The sequence below is a fragment of the Lepidochelys kempii genome, chromosome 1 (assembly GCF_965140285.1).
Source record: "Lepidochelys kempii isolate rLepKem1 chromosome 1, rLepKem1.hap1, whole genome shotgun sequence".
NCBI lineage: Eukaryota > Metazoa > Chordata > Testudines > Cheloniidae > Lepidochelys > Lepidochelys kempii.
Window position 1 is genome coordinate 69149935 of NC_136380.1, and position 12806 is coordinate 69162740.

Below are 12806 nucleotides of genomic sequence, written 5' to 3' on the forward strand. Positions count from 1 at the left end.
AAACTAAACCAATTCTTTGCATCGATCTTCACGGCTGAGGATGTGACAGATTCCCAAACCTAAACCATTATTTTTAGGTAACAAATCTGAAGAACTGTCCCAGATTGAGCTATCATTAGAGGTGGTTTTGGAACAAACTGATATCTAAATAGTAATAAGTCACCAGGACTAGATGGTATTCACCCAACAGTCCTGAAGGAACTCAAATGTGAAATTGAAGAACTGTGGTATGTAACAAGAAAAGGAGCACTTGTGGCACCTTAGAGACTAACCAATTTATTAGAGCATAAGCTTTCGTGAGCTACAGCTCACTTCATCAGATGCATATCGTGGAAACTGCAGCAGACTTTATATATACACAGAGAATATGAACCAATACCTCCTCCCACCCCACTGTCCTGCTGGTAATAGCTTATCTAAAGTGATCATCAGGTGGCCCACCTGATGATCACTTTAGATAAGCTATTACCAGCAGGACAGTGGGGTGGGAGGAGGTATTGGTTCATATTCTCTGTGTATATATAAAGTCTGCTGCAGTTTCCACGATATGCATCTGATGAAGTGAGCTGTAGCTCACGAAAGCTTATGCTCTAATAAATTGGTTAGTCTCTAAGGTGCCACAAGTGCTCCTTTTCTTTTTGCGAATACAGACTAACACGGCTATTACTCTGAAACCTGTGGTATGTAACCTATCACTTAAATCAGCTTCTATATCAGATGACTGGAGGATAGCTACTATGACACCAAATTTTTAAAAAGGCTGCAGAGGGTATCTTGACAATTACAGGCTGAGAAGCCTGACTTCAGTACCACGTAAACTGGTTGCAACTGTAGTAAAGAACATAGATGAACATGGAAGAGTCAACATGGTTTTGTAAAGGGAAATCATGCCTCATCAATCTACAAAAATTCTTTGAGGCAATCAACAAGCACGTGGACAAGGGGGAATCCAGTGGATATAGTATACTTAGATTTTCAGAAAGCCATTGACAAGGTTCCTCACCAGGACTTGAAACAGGAATTAATACAGTGAAGTCCTATAGTCTGTAGTATGCACAGGGTCAGACTAGATTATGAGCCAATCACTTCTGACCTTAAAAAAAAAAAATAGCAATGATCTACAATTAAAGTGGGTAGATCTGATGAGCAACAATATGTTCTTTTTTACAGCACTTTATGAAACAGTACTTTAAAAACATGATTGTTAGTCTGACAACATTTTCTACCTTTGATTTCTAATTTGCAGCCTTAACATGTAGTTAATGTAGGGTTTTGAAATGGAAACATACACCACCCTGTCCGAAGGCATTTATTTGGAAGGCAGTCTGGAAGAAGTGATTAAAGGTTGAGTTACACTGACATGATTGTTACTATGTAGTAACAGTCTCCAGGACTACACAAGTGTGTTCATTTGAATTAGATATAAAAAGGCAATTTTGAATTAAATTCATAAAGAATGTGTAGAAAGACATTAAAATGCAGTGACAAAATTTCATGTCATAAACCAGAGTATTAATTCAAGCCAACAATGATAACATGAAGAATTATGGAATTCCACAACTGTAATGAGGTGTTCTAGGTAACATCTGTTCAGTAATCATTCCTATAAAATAGATTAATTTAGATTCAAGATTTTACACTGCAGTATCTCCAACACTAATTGAGTTGCTTCATAATTAGAGATATTTACATCGAAGAAATAAGAAAAAAATCATTTGGATCCAAATAGAGAGGCCATTTAGTCTCATCTGTAAGATTGCTTCATAAATTTCCAGACATTCTGAACATTAAAGTGTCATTCTGCTTTTTCCAGCAAAAAAGTTGGCACAAATGAGAAATTATTCATAATTCACATGAACACTGCAGACTGACAATTGCTGAAGACTGGTCAAAAGTGCACTCTGAAATCAATCCAACTTCCACTGAAGTGAGTGGAAGTGGTCCCATTGATTTCAGTTAGAAACAGATATTTCCTTTTGAAGGTTAAAGTTTATATGTGAAAAGACTCCAGGCATGTCTACGCTACAGTGGCACAGCTACAGCACGACAGCCAAGCTACCAGCACACTCTAGTGGGGACATTTCCTACAGCCACAGAAGGATTCTCCCCCCCCCCCCCCCCCCCCAACCCCCAGTCAAGCTAGATTATCTACCTCTCCAAGAGACAGCAACCAGGTCAACAGAAGAATCCTTCTGTTCACCTACCTACATCTACACCAGGGGCTAGGTCAACCTACCTACAGTGCTCAGGGTACACAACTTTTCACAGCCCTGAGCAACAGGTCAGCCTATATCTTAGGTGTAGGCCAGGCTTCAGTGCCAGCAAGCAGCAATTAAAAACTGTTTAAACATCAGCAGCAATAAGCCAGTTGCAGAGTCACACGGCAGCAGCAAAGCTCAGTTTCCCCACATACACAATTTCAGAGTGGAAGGTGAATCCACATGAATGTACCTCTCAACTCTGAGGCCGTGTCTACACTAGTTTTGTCAGTAAAAGGCAACTTTTGCCAACAAGGTAGTGGAGGTGTACACATTACAATGCTACTTTCGTGATCAAAACTCAATTTTGTTGGCAAAATAAAACCACCTCGACAAGTGGCATAGAGCTTCCTACGACAAACTTAAAGCGACAAAGCAGCAGCGTAGACACTGCCATTTGTTACGTCACCATAACTGGCTTCCCCCAGTAGCCCACTCTGCTCACTGTTTTGAACTCTGCTGCATTGTATACAGCTACGCAGGCATGCCCTCCTCCCATTTCGAAGCTCTGGGAAGTTCTGACAGATGAGCATGCCGAACAGGAAATCACTAACTCAGAATCCTGCTCTCCCCAGGCAATAGGAACACAAAGGCAATCAGATGGCTGCTGCTGGGGGGGCAGAACTGCTATACTGTACAGAGCCAGGGAGGGAGACAGTGGCTGATGTGGAGGGAGGTGTCACTCTCCCCCTGCCTCAGGACTGGTTACTTCCCACCGCTGTGAACTTAGAGACAGCATGCCAACACACTCCCCGACCACACACAGTTTCTCTAAGGGCATGGCCACACTTGCAGATGTGGAATGCTTTGTGTTAAACCCACCTTCATAGAGCACAGTAGGGAAAGTGCTGCAATCTGTCCACACTGACAGCTACAAGTGCACTGGTGTGGCCACGTTAACAACTCTTGCAACAGCCAGAGAGCAGTGCATTCTGGTAGCTATCCCAGCATGCAAGTGGCTGCAACGTGCTTTTCAAATGGTGGGGGTGGAGTGTGTTGTGTGTATGTGGGGGGAGAGAGTGGGTTCAGGGGGCTGAAAGCATGTCAGCATGCTGTCTTGTAAGTTCAGACAGCAGCAGACCCTCTCTCACTCACACAGCATTCCACAGTAATGGTTGCTTTGTCTCGGAGCAGATAAGCATGCCAGCTGTCAGAAACTGAGCCTTCAAAGAGCATATCCGTATTCCTACAGCAAGTTCAAAACAATGAGAAGAGTGGCCACTTGACTTAAGCGGATTATGGCATGTTTCCGGAGGCTGATCAGAGCGCAGCAATGCAACACCTTGTCCCTACTGGCACCACAGCGCTCCAGCGGAGGCACAGCAAACGTTATTCCACTCGCCACAGTGGAGTACCAGCAGTGCTGTAGCTGCGGAGTCAGAGCGCTCTACGTGCCTTGCGAGTGTGGACGGGTAGTGAGCTGTGTCTTCCCCCGCGCGCATGCACACACCCCCACTTCGCACTTGAGTTGAAAAGCAGCCAGAAATCTAGTAGGATGCCCATGGAACAACGGGATTGAGAAACCTGCTTCACGTGATGCTGTACCTGCTCCACGAGGCATTGCAAAGCATTCTGCAGCCAGTTGCACAGTGGTGTAGCTACCCACAGCACACTGCTCTGTCGCTGCAAGAGCTGATAGCATGGATGTGCTCTGCCGACACAAGGAGCATAGCGTGGACATGCAACAGCGGTTTAATTAAAGCAGCTTAACTTTTGTCAACAAAACTCTGTTCTGAGTCTTTGCTGACCAAGAACAAATGGTCAGTCAGATGCAGTGGAGACTAAAGGTAGTGCTGTGTTAAAGGGACATTCATTCCAAAGTCTTTCACATTGCAAGGTGGGAAACTGCAATGAAGGATGCTGCCCAACATACTGTGGTGTGGGTGTTTGCTTATGGTCACATGCTTGTCAGTTGTGGGGTTTTCATAAATTAATCCTGGGTTCCTTTTCCTTTTTAATAAAAGTTTTCTTTTGTTATCCACAGACTCAGTGCTTGCAAATGGGCAAGTATTGCTTCTTAGAGAGGCACCACGATGGTGTTTAGGTTTCCCAAATTACAGGGTGGGGCATGAGCCAGTTCTGTTTTGCACTGTTAAGAGGCACCCCTAGATATTGAACCCGGCCTTGTTGCTGCTGACACCACCTGGCAGAAGGGTTATACCTGCACAACAACTTGATAATCGTTAAGCTGCTGGTGTACTGAGACCACAACCTGTCATACTGACCAATATTATCGGTTTCCTTGGACTCCTCCGTCTGTATCCATTTGTTGGTCTTATCTCGTAAGCTTTTGGGGGAAGGGACCATCTTTTTGTTCTATGTTTGTACGTTGCCTAATGCAATGGGGCCCTGGTTCATGACTAAGGCCCCTTGGCACTATGATAAATATTAAGGTACGGAGATTTTGGAACACAGAACTCCAATCTGAATAATTTTTAAGTAGTCTATTCCAACCAAAATCCAAAACCAGGTGCACACAGTAGCAACATCCAAGCATATTAATTACATGATTCTTTTTCTTACTTCCCTCTGGGCACAAGTTACAGTTTAAGTTTAGCATTCAAGTATATGGAATATTTTGCACTTAATTTTAGCACTAAAAATCTGTGTAAACACTAAGATCCATACGCTTTCACTAGTTAGATTCAAGAAATACTACAGAAAACAGTCCACAGATCAGATATTTGGTACATAAAAAAAGCAATCATAAAAAACCAAATATGAAAATATTTATCACAACTCCTAAAACCCAAATTTAGCTAATAAATTTCATTTAGATTATAAGCTCTTCGGGGCAGAACTGTCTTCCTTCATATTTGTTCAGCACCCATCATAAAGAGCCTTGATAAAAATAAAAGTTTCTGGGCATCATGCTATACTATTTGAAGGACTGATAATTCTTGCTGCAAATTAAATATTTGGACCTCTTACTAGTTTAATGCTCCACAAAGTACAGTGCCCCAACAAAACAAAACCTAAAAAGTGGCTCTATCATCAGACCTGACCCTCCTGGTGTTGTCATAGCTGTTCATTTCAGGGACAGAGCTAAAAGCAATGAACATTTGTTCCTCTTATCACTGAGAAACCAATTCAACGAAGACAGTGAGTGGCATTCTAATCTGCTTGTGCATCAGAGTCAAATACTGCCCTCAATAATACCTGTATGATTGCAAGAAGAATTTGGCTGACACTGGATTTTCAGATACTTTATATATAAGCAATTTTACCACATTCTGAAACTAAGCAAGTTTAATGTGAAAGTCACTTACACATAAAATGAAACTTCATAATGCTTGTCTTTTTAAAAAGCATCACTTTCAGATTACAACTATACTGTAATCAACCTGCTGGCTTGTTTTCACCCCTCCCCAACCTCCAAGCTGTAATGATATAATCAGGAAGGAAACACTCCACACCACATTCCAGCTGGGACTATTCTTCCCAGCATGTGTAGACAAACACATTAGTTGTGCTCAATCTAGCATGCTGGAAATAGCAGTGTAGCTGAAAGTAGCATGGGTGGCAGCTCAATCTAAGCACCTGAGTAAAAAACCTGCCTTGACCCACTTGGTACATACTCAGGTGGCTATCCCAGGCCACCACCCATGCTACCTCTAACCACCCTGCTGTTTTCAGCACACCAGCTTAGGTCTGTTTACCTGTGCTCGGAAGCATGGTCCTAGCTGCAGTATAGGCACACCTTAAAAAAGCACTGGGTTACCTAGTTTACCATCCGCCCAATAAAGAGCTCCATAATCCCTACAGTAGAGGAGAAGGATGTAACATTCTGAGGTCAGAAGGGATCAGCCTGGCAAAGAACCAGAAGCAGTAGCTGATCAGGAGCTTGGTGTAGAAGTCTGGGAACCGACTGTGGAGCAAAAGGTGAGTAGCAAGCAGCCTGAGAGCTGGGACTAGAAAACAGAGCCAGTCGGAGAAGTAACCTTATTTCTGGCATAGAATACATGGAAGCCCTACCAACTTCACAGCCATAAAGAACATCACAGACCACGAAATCTGGTTTTCCCCCTGTGAAGTCTGGTCTTTTGTGTGCTTTTACCCTATACAAGAGACCAACATTTCTCAAATAGTGGATACTGACCCAAAAGGGAGTTGCAGGGGGTCACAAGGTTATTTTAGGGGGCTTGCAGTATTGCCACCCTCACTTCTGCAATTACTTCAAAGCTGGGCAGCCAGAGGGCAGCGGCTGTTGGCCAGGTGCCCAGCTCCAAAGGCGGTGCCTCTGCCAGCAGCAGCGCAGAAGTAAGGGTGGCAATACCATACCATGCTATCCCTACTTCTTGCTGCAGTCCTCAGCTGAATCCAAAGCTCTGATCAACTGTATTCAGTATTATACAGCCCCATTCTCTGTTGAATCATGCAACTCCCCCATCATTTCCTTCAAATCATACTTAATGACTCACCATGTGTTCACAAAGTTTTGATTTCTGAGCAAGTTGTGACCATGACTAAGATCAGATGAACAGTTAAAATCAATTTATGAAAGAGTAAATCCTAAAGTGCTCTTTTACAACTGTAAAAAGAATGAGTACTTGTGGCACCTTAGAGACGAACAAATTTATTTGAGCATAAGCTTTCGTGGGCTAAAACCCACTTCATCGGATGCACGCAAGGGAAAATACAGTAGCAAGATACACACACACACACACGGAAAAAGTGGGTGTTGCCATACAAACTATAAAAAGAGTGATTAAAGTGGGCTATTATCAGAAACAGAAAAAAAAAAGCTTTTGTAGTGATAATCAGGATGTCCCATTTCCAACAGTTGACAAGAAGGTGAGAGTAACAGTTGGGGGCGGGAGAGGAAGAAGCATGGGGAAATAGTTTTACTTTGTGTAATGACCCATCCACTCCCAGTCTTTATTCAAGCCTAATTTAATGGTGTCCAGTTGGCAAATTAATTCCAATTCAGCAGTCTCTCGGAGTCTGTTTTTGAAGTTTTTTTGTTGTAATATTGCAACTTTTAGGTCTGTAATCGAGCGACCAGGGAGACTGAAGTGTTCTCTGACTGGTTTTTGAATGTTATAATTCTTGACATCTGATTTGTGTCCATTTATTCTTTTACGTAGAGACTGTCCAGTTTGGCCAATGTACATGGCAGAGGGGCATTGCTGGCACATGATGTGTATATATATCACCTTGGTAGATGTGCAGGTGAACGAGCCTCTGATAGTGTGGCTGATGTGATTAGGTCCTATGATGGTGTCCCCTGAATAGATATGTGGACAGAGTTGGCAACTGGCTTTGTTGCAAGGACAGGTTTTTGGGTTAGTGTTTTTGTTGTGTGGTTGCTGGTGAGTATTTGCTTCAGGTTGGGGAGCTGTCTGTAAGCAAGGACTGGCCTGTCTACCAAGATCTGAGAGAGATGAGGGATGGTCCTTCAGGATAGGTTGCAGATCTTTGATGATGCACGGGAGAGGTTTTAGTTGGGGGCTGAAGCTGACGGCTAGTGGCGCTCCGTTACTTTCTTGGTTGGGCCTGTCCTGTAGTAGATGACTTCTGGGTACTCTTACAACTACAATACCCACCTGCTGAAGTGAAGAAACAGATTGACAGAGCCAGAAGAGTACCCAGAGGTCACCTACTACAGGACAGACCCAACAAAGAAAGTAACAGAACACCACTAGCCATCACAGACTCCAGCAAGAGACTGCTGAATTGGAATTAATTTGCAAACTGGACACCATTAAATTAGGCTCGAATAAAGACTGGGAGTGGATGGGTCATTACACAAAGTAAAACTATTTCCCCATGCTTATCCCCCCTCTCCCCCCACTGTTACTCTCACCTTCTTGTCAACTGTTGGAAATGGGGCATCCTGATCACTACAAAAAGGTTTTTTTCTACTGCTGATAATAGCTCACCTTAATTGATCACTCTCATTATAGTGTGTATGGCAACACCCATTTTTTCATGCTCTCTCTCTGTATATAGATATTATATATGTATCTTCCTACTGTATTTTCCGCCTCATGCATCCAATGAAGTGGGTTTTAGCCCACAAAAGCTTATGCTCAAATAAATTTGTTAGTCTCTAAGGTGCCACAAGTACTCATCGTTCTTTTTGCTGATACAGACTAACATGGCTACCACTCTGAAACCTTTTGCAACTGTGTTTGCTATACCATTAGGTATACAAGATTAAAAACTGTGGGAGACAAGTTGAGAAAAGAAGACTACTGTTTCAAGAAAGGACGTTAAATAGCTGTCTTAAAAAATATGAAGTCCAGTGCAAAAACTTAGTGATCAAGATACATGTTATACCAATAAAATAAAAACCAGCAGGATCTTATTAAAGGGAAAAAGGCAAAATACGGCATTTATTGTGAATACAGAAAGAATCATAGTAAGCAGCTAGTTATAGCTATAACATTCCATTCAATCTCATATTTATTCACACATTCATTCATACAAACACACACACACACAGGTTCTGCAAGGTTGTTATCATAGTTACCAGCCTTAGAGTTGCTCATGCCAAGCCACTGGCCAGGTGGCCTGGACATGAGGAGGGAGCAGGGCCTTGTCAGATGCTCATCTGATGCTCCTGGAAGTTGGTTTGCAGAATCAGACCCCAAAGTTCTCACTTTTTAGAGTCTATTTTTATAGGAATTTCTTCCTATGCCAGTCTATGGGAATTGCTTCATCATGCTATGGGAATTGCTTCATCATGTGCTGATCTGCCATCAGCAGATAGCACATTCCTGAAGGCTCTGTGCTGCTAGATGTTATCTTGTTCTTTGGTTCTCCCATTCTTGAGGCTGTTGGGTGGATTCCAGTCTGCCCTCTGGGGGTCCTCTGGTTATTTCCACTTGACGCCTTCTTCAGCCGATGGACACTGGATTCTTAGGCTAGAACCTCCCTGATCACTCAGTTATTATCCACACCAAGCATCCATCCACATACATCCTCTCTCTCTATTTTAATCACAATTGTTAATTCAACCAAAGGGCGGGGAGTCTCTGGGTGCTGTTTCTGTTGTTAGAGTATTGCTTTGAGTCTCTCTCTCTGTGAATTGCTTTGAGAACAGACTGTCTTAGAATGTACTAACACAATTAGCAGCTTGCAAGTTTCACACAGAGGGAGAGAAACAGTACCAAAAACCAAGAGACCTCTTAATTAGTAATACCCTGAATTTAAACTATGGGGAATCAAACTCATTTGTGATTTTAATACAGAACTTCTTTAATATGATCCAACATACAGTCTATTATCCTTTCCTTCTATGATGAGAAAAATAATACTTTTAGTCATATCAAAATAACTCACCCTGTGAAAGTAAATTTTTTACAGAGGATTTTTAGATAGTATAAGGAATTCAGAGTTTGAAATTAAAGAAATTACCAGATGTACAGGAATACCAGGTACAAGTTAGCCCTGACCCAACTGTAAAGTCAGTCAGATAATTAATGAGTATAACAAAATTAGTTAGACACTCACTAACTAGAGCAGTGGTCACCAACCTGTCAATCGCTATCGACTGGTCAATCCTAGAGGATCTCCCAGTCAATTGCGATCTCCGGCAGCATAGTGTGGCTGCAGCTAAGGCAGACTCCCTGCCCACCCCGGCCCTATACCACCCCCGGAAGTGGCCAACACAGCACTCTGTACCCCCTCATACACCCCAACACTCTGCCCCAATCCAGAGCTCCCTCCTGCACTGAAACTGCCTCCTAGACCTTGCACCCCAGCACCCTGTCCCAGGCTCAGCAGAGAGCCCCCTCCCATGCTGCAAACCCCTCGGCCCCAGCCCAGAGCCCACACCCCCTCCCGAACGCCAACCCACTGCCCCAGCCTAGTGCAAGTGAGTGAGGGTGGGGGAGAACAAGCGGGGGGGAGGGGAGGGGGCAGGGAAATGGAGTGGGAAGGGAAGGGGTAGATCCTGGGTTGCCCTTAGATTCCAAAAGTGATCTTGGGCATAAAATGGTTGGAGACCACTGAACTAGAGGATGAAATCTACTAGCCAGAAAACAAATCTCACTCACCAGCAAAATCTACCAGATTAACTTTTCTACATAGACTAGTAGTTATGTGAATATAGTTAGACATGGGTAACACTCCCTCTGCACATTCTTACTCAAGTTCTTTTGTTCATTTCATTTAGTTTAGCTAAAACACCTTTCCAAGCAATATGAACTAAAAGGAAAAAAACTCAAAATAAGAATGTCTGGGGTGTGAGATACACTGGTATAACTTGTTGATTTAAATTCACACTTCAGGTTATACACAAAAACAAAAAACCAGATGAAGATCACACCTAACTTTAATACCTTTCTGAGAGATCCTGCCCACACCTAACAACTGGGAAACACTAGATGCTGTGGTTCCTAAAAAGGCTTCCTTAACCCAACTCTCTTTCACTATCAGATTGTGGCTATCCAGAGTGCCCTGTCTGAACTCCTTCTTAAATTACCCTATTACACACAGCCTTCTAGGTACCACTTTTGATTTCTTTAATTGACCATGAGCAGCCAGCAGCTCCTGATGCCTTCTGCGTCAGTAGATCAGAAACACTGGTATTTAAGTTTGTGACAGTAAACCCAGTTTATAGGAGCCCCGAGGTCCCCAGTAAACAAAATATCCTTCGACACATAGAATATGAATGTAAAGGAAGACTGGCAACGTCAATCGTTGTTCTCAGACAGTTCTCTCTCTTCCGATTTTAAAACTGACTCCAGCTGCTGGCGTTTCAAGCGCTCACCTTTGCTCCGGGGCCAGCTCGGGAGGAAAGGCAGCTACCGGCCGCCGGGGCCAGGGAGGGGCAGCACCGCCAGCCCTTGGTGTTCAGCGTCGGACACACCCAGGTGCCCTGGGGCTGAGCTGACCGGGCAAGGCCGGGATTTGCTTCCCGCCCCACTGTCTAGGGCAGCAGCCGCAGCCCTGTGCGCGCAGCGGCCCGAGAGCCCGTTACACTCCCCGGCTCGGGCCGCTACTGGCCGCCTCACACTTACAAATTTGGGTTTCCTGCCGTCCACAGCCGCGTCCTCCGGGCCTGGCCCGCCCCCCGCGCCGGGCGGCACCTTCCTGCGAAGCAGCTTGTTCTCCCGGCCCCCCCGGGCAGGCGGCGGCGGCGGCGACGAGTCGCTGTAGCGCTGCGGCGGCTCCATGGCAAGGGGCGCGGAGCCCGCGTTGGTCTTTTTCCCGGGCAGGTCGCGGGCGGGGCGGGTGGGGCACTGACTGGCCCAGGCCGGCGGATCCGGGGCTCTCCCCTGCTGGCGCCGCTGGCCGCGCCCGGCGTGTGTCTGTAATTAGAGCGGCTTAGCGGGGGGGCTCGGGGTAAAGCCGCCGCCGCCGCCGCCGCCTCGGCCCGGCCGCGGATTTAGCCGGGAAGCTCCTCTAATCTCGGCCGCCTCCGGCTGCTCGCTGTGCGCCGGCGTGCGGAGAAGGAAAATCCGGCTGTGCCGCCACCCGCTTCTCCAGCGCGACTCTCCCCGCCGTGTCCGAATAGTCCCGCCACTGGCAGGCCCGCCCCCTTCGCTCCCGAACTACCCAATCCGAAGCCGAGGGCGTGAAGGTCTGCTTTACGATTGGTCGGACCGTCTGTCAATCCCTTCCAGTCAGCTGTTTGCCCGGCGAGGCTGAACAAGCGCCGTTCTTGAACCACGGGGCGGCCCCAGCCGGACTACATATCCCGCAAAGCAACGCGGCGACTGCCACGCGGGTAATCGTTGGCATTGCATGCTGGGAACTGTAGTCGCCGTCGGTGTGCCGCGTGTGGGTGGAGTGTCTCCCCGCCACGCAGGGAGGGATTGGTGTACCCAGCAGAATTTGGGGCAGGCAAGCAGGGCTGAGCGCTCTCATTCCTCGGGGGGCCGTCAGCTTACTGGCGAGTTACGCTGACGTTATGGCAGGGAGAGAGAAGTGAGGAGTGTGTGAAGTGAAGCTAAATATGCGTCCCCACGCACTGTCAACATAGGAACCAGGATAGAGAAAAACTAGCAGCCCCATTTCACTCCAGCTGCATTCGTCATTATAATGGTCCTTGCAAGTTGTCAGAGCAGTTCCCTGAGATGACTAGATAGTATGCGCCTCTGGTACAGCAGTTTATCCCAGAGGTGCTGGAGCAATTTGTATAATAGGGGTGCTGAGAGCCATTGAACCAAACCGGAAAGCCTGTATATAAAGCCTGTATATCCACTTCAAGCCAGTGGGTGCACGAGCACCCCCAGTTCCAGCACCTATGCTGTGTGCCAGACAGATTCAGCCTAGGATACTCTGAGTAGAGCGACCACGTTTTTTACTTGAAAATGGGGAATGTTCCTCTTCTGAGGAATTGTCCCTCAAACATTTAACCAAAAAAAAATGTTTTTGTTCAAAATTAATCCTAGGACAGGAGGCGGCTAATTTTCAAAGATGGGACACCAAAGGGCTATTGACCACTGGAGACTTATTCCAGGACACAATACTAATGAACTTTGAACAACTCATAATTAAATTTAATCTACCTGCTCAGTTAGACATTTTGTCGATTCAGTTACTAAAAGAGAAACTCTGCTCTTGGGGAAGACCTGATTAGAAAAAACATACATA

The 12806-nt window shown here is 45.4% G+C and overlaps 1 protein-coding gene across 1 annotated transcript in view; it reads right to left on the reverse strand.

Moving 5' to 3' along the window:
• The window catches only part of DIAPH3 (diaphanous related formin 3), a 504443-nt gene extending 492699 nt beyond the window's left edge, over positions 1-11744 (reverse strand). The window contains exon 1 of the mRNA XM_073325081.2: positions 11228-11744. Coding sequence (XP_073181182.2) covers positions 11228-11383 — 156 coding nt within the window. The 5' untranslated portion in view covers positions 11384-11744. The remainder of the gene's footprint in view (positions 1-11227) is intronic.
• Between the last annotated feature and the right edge of the window lie 1062 nt (positions 11745-12806).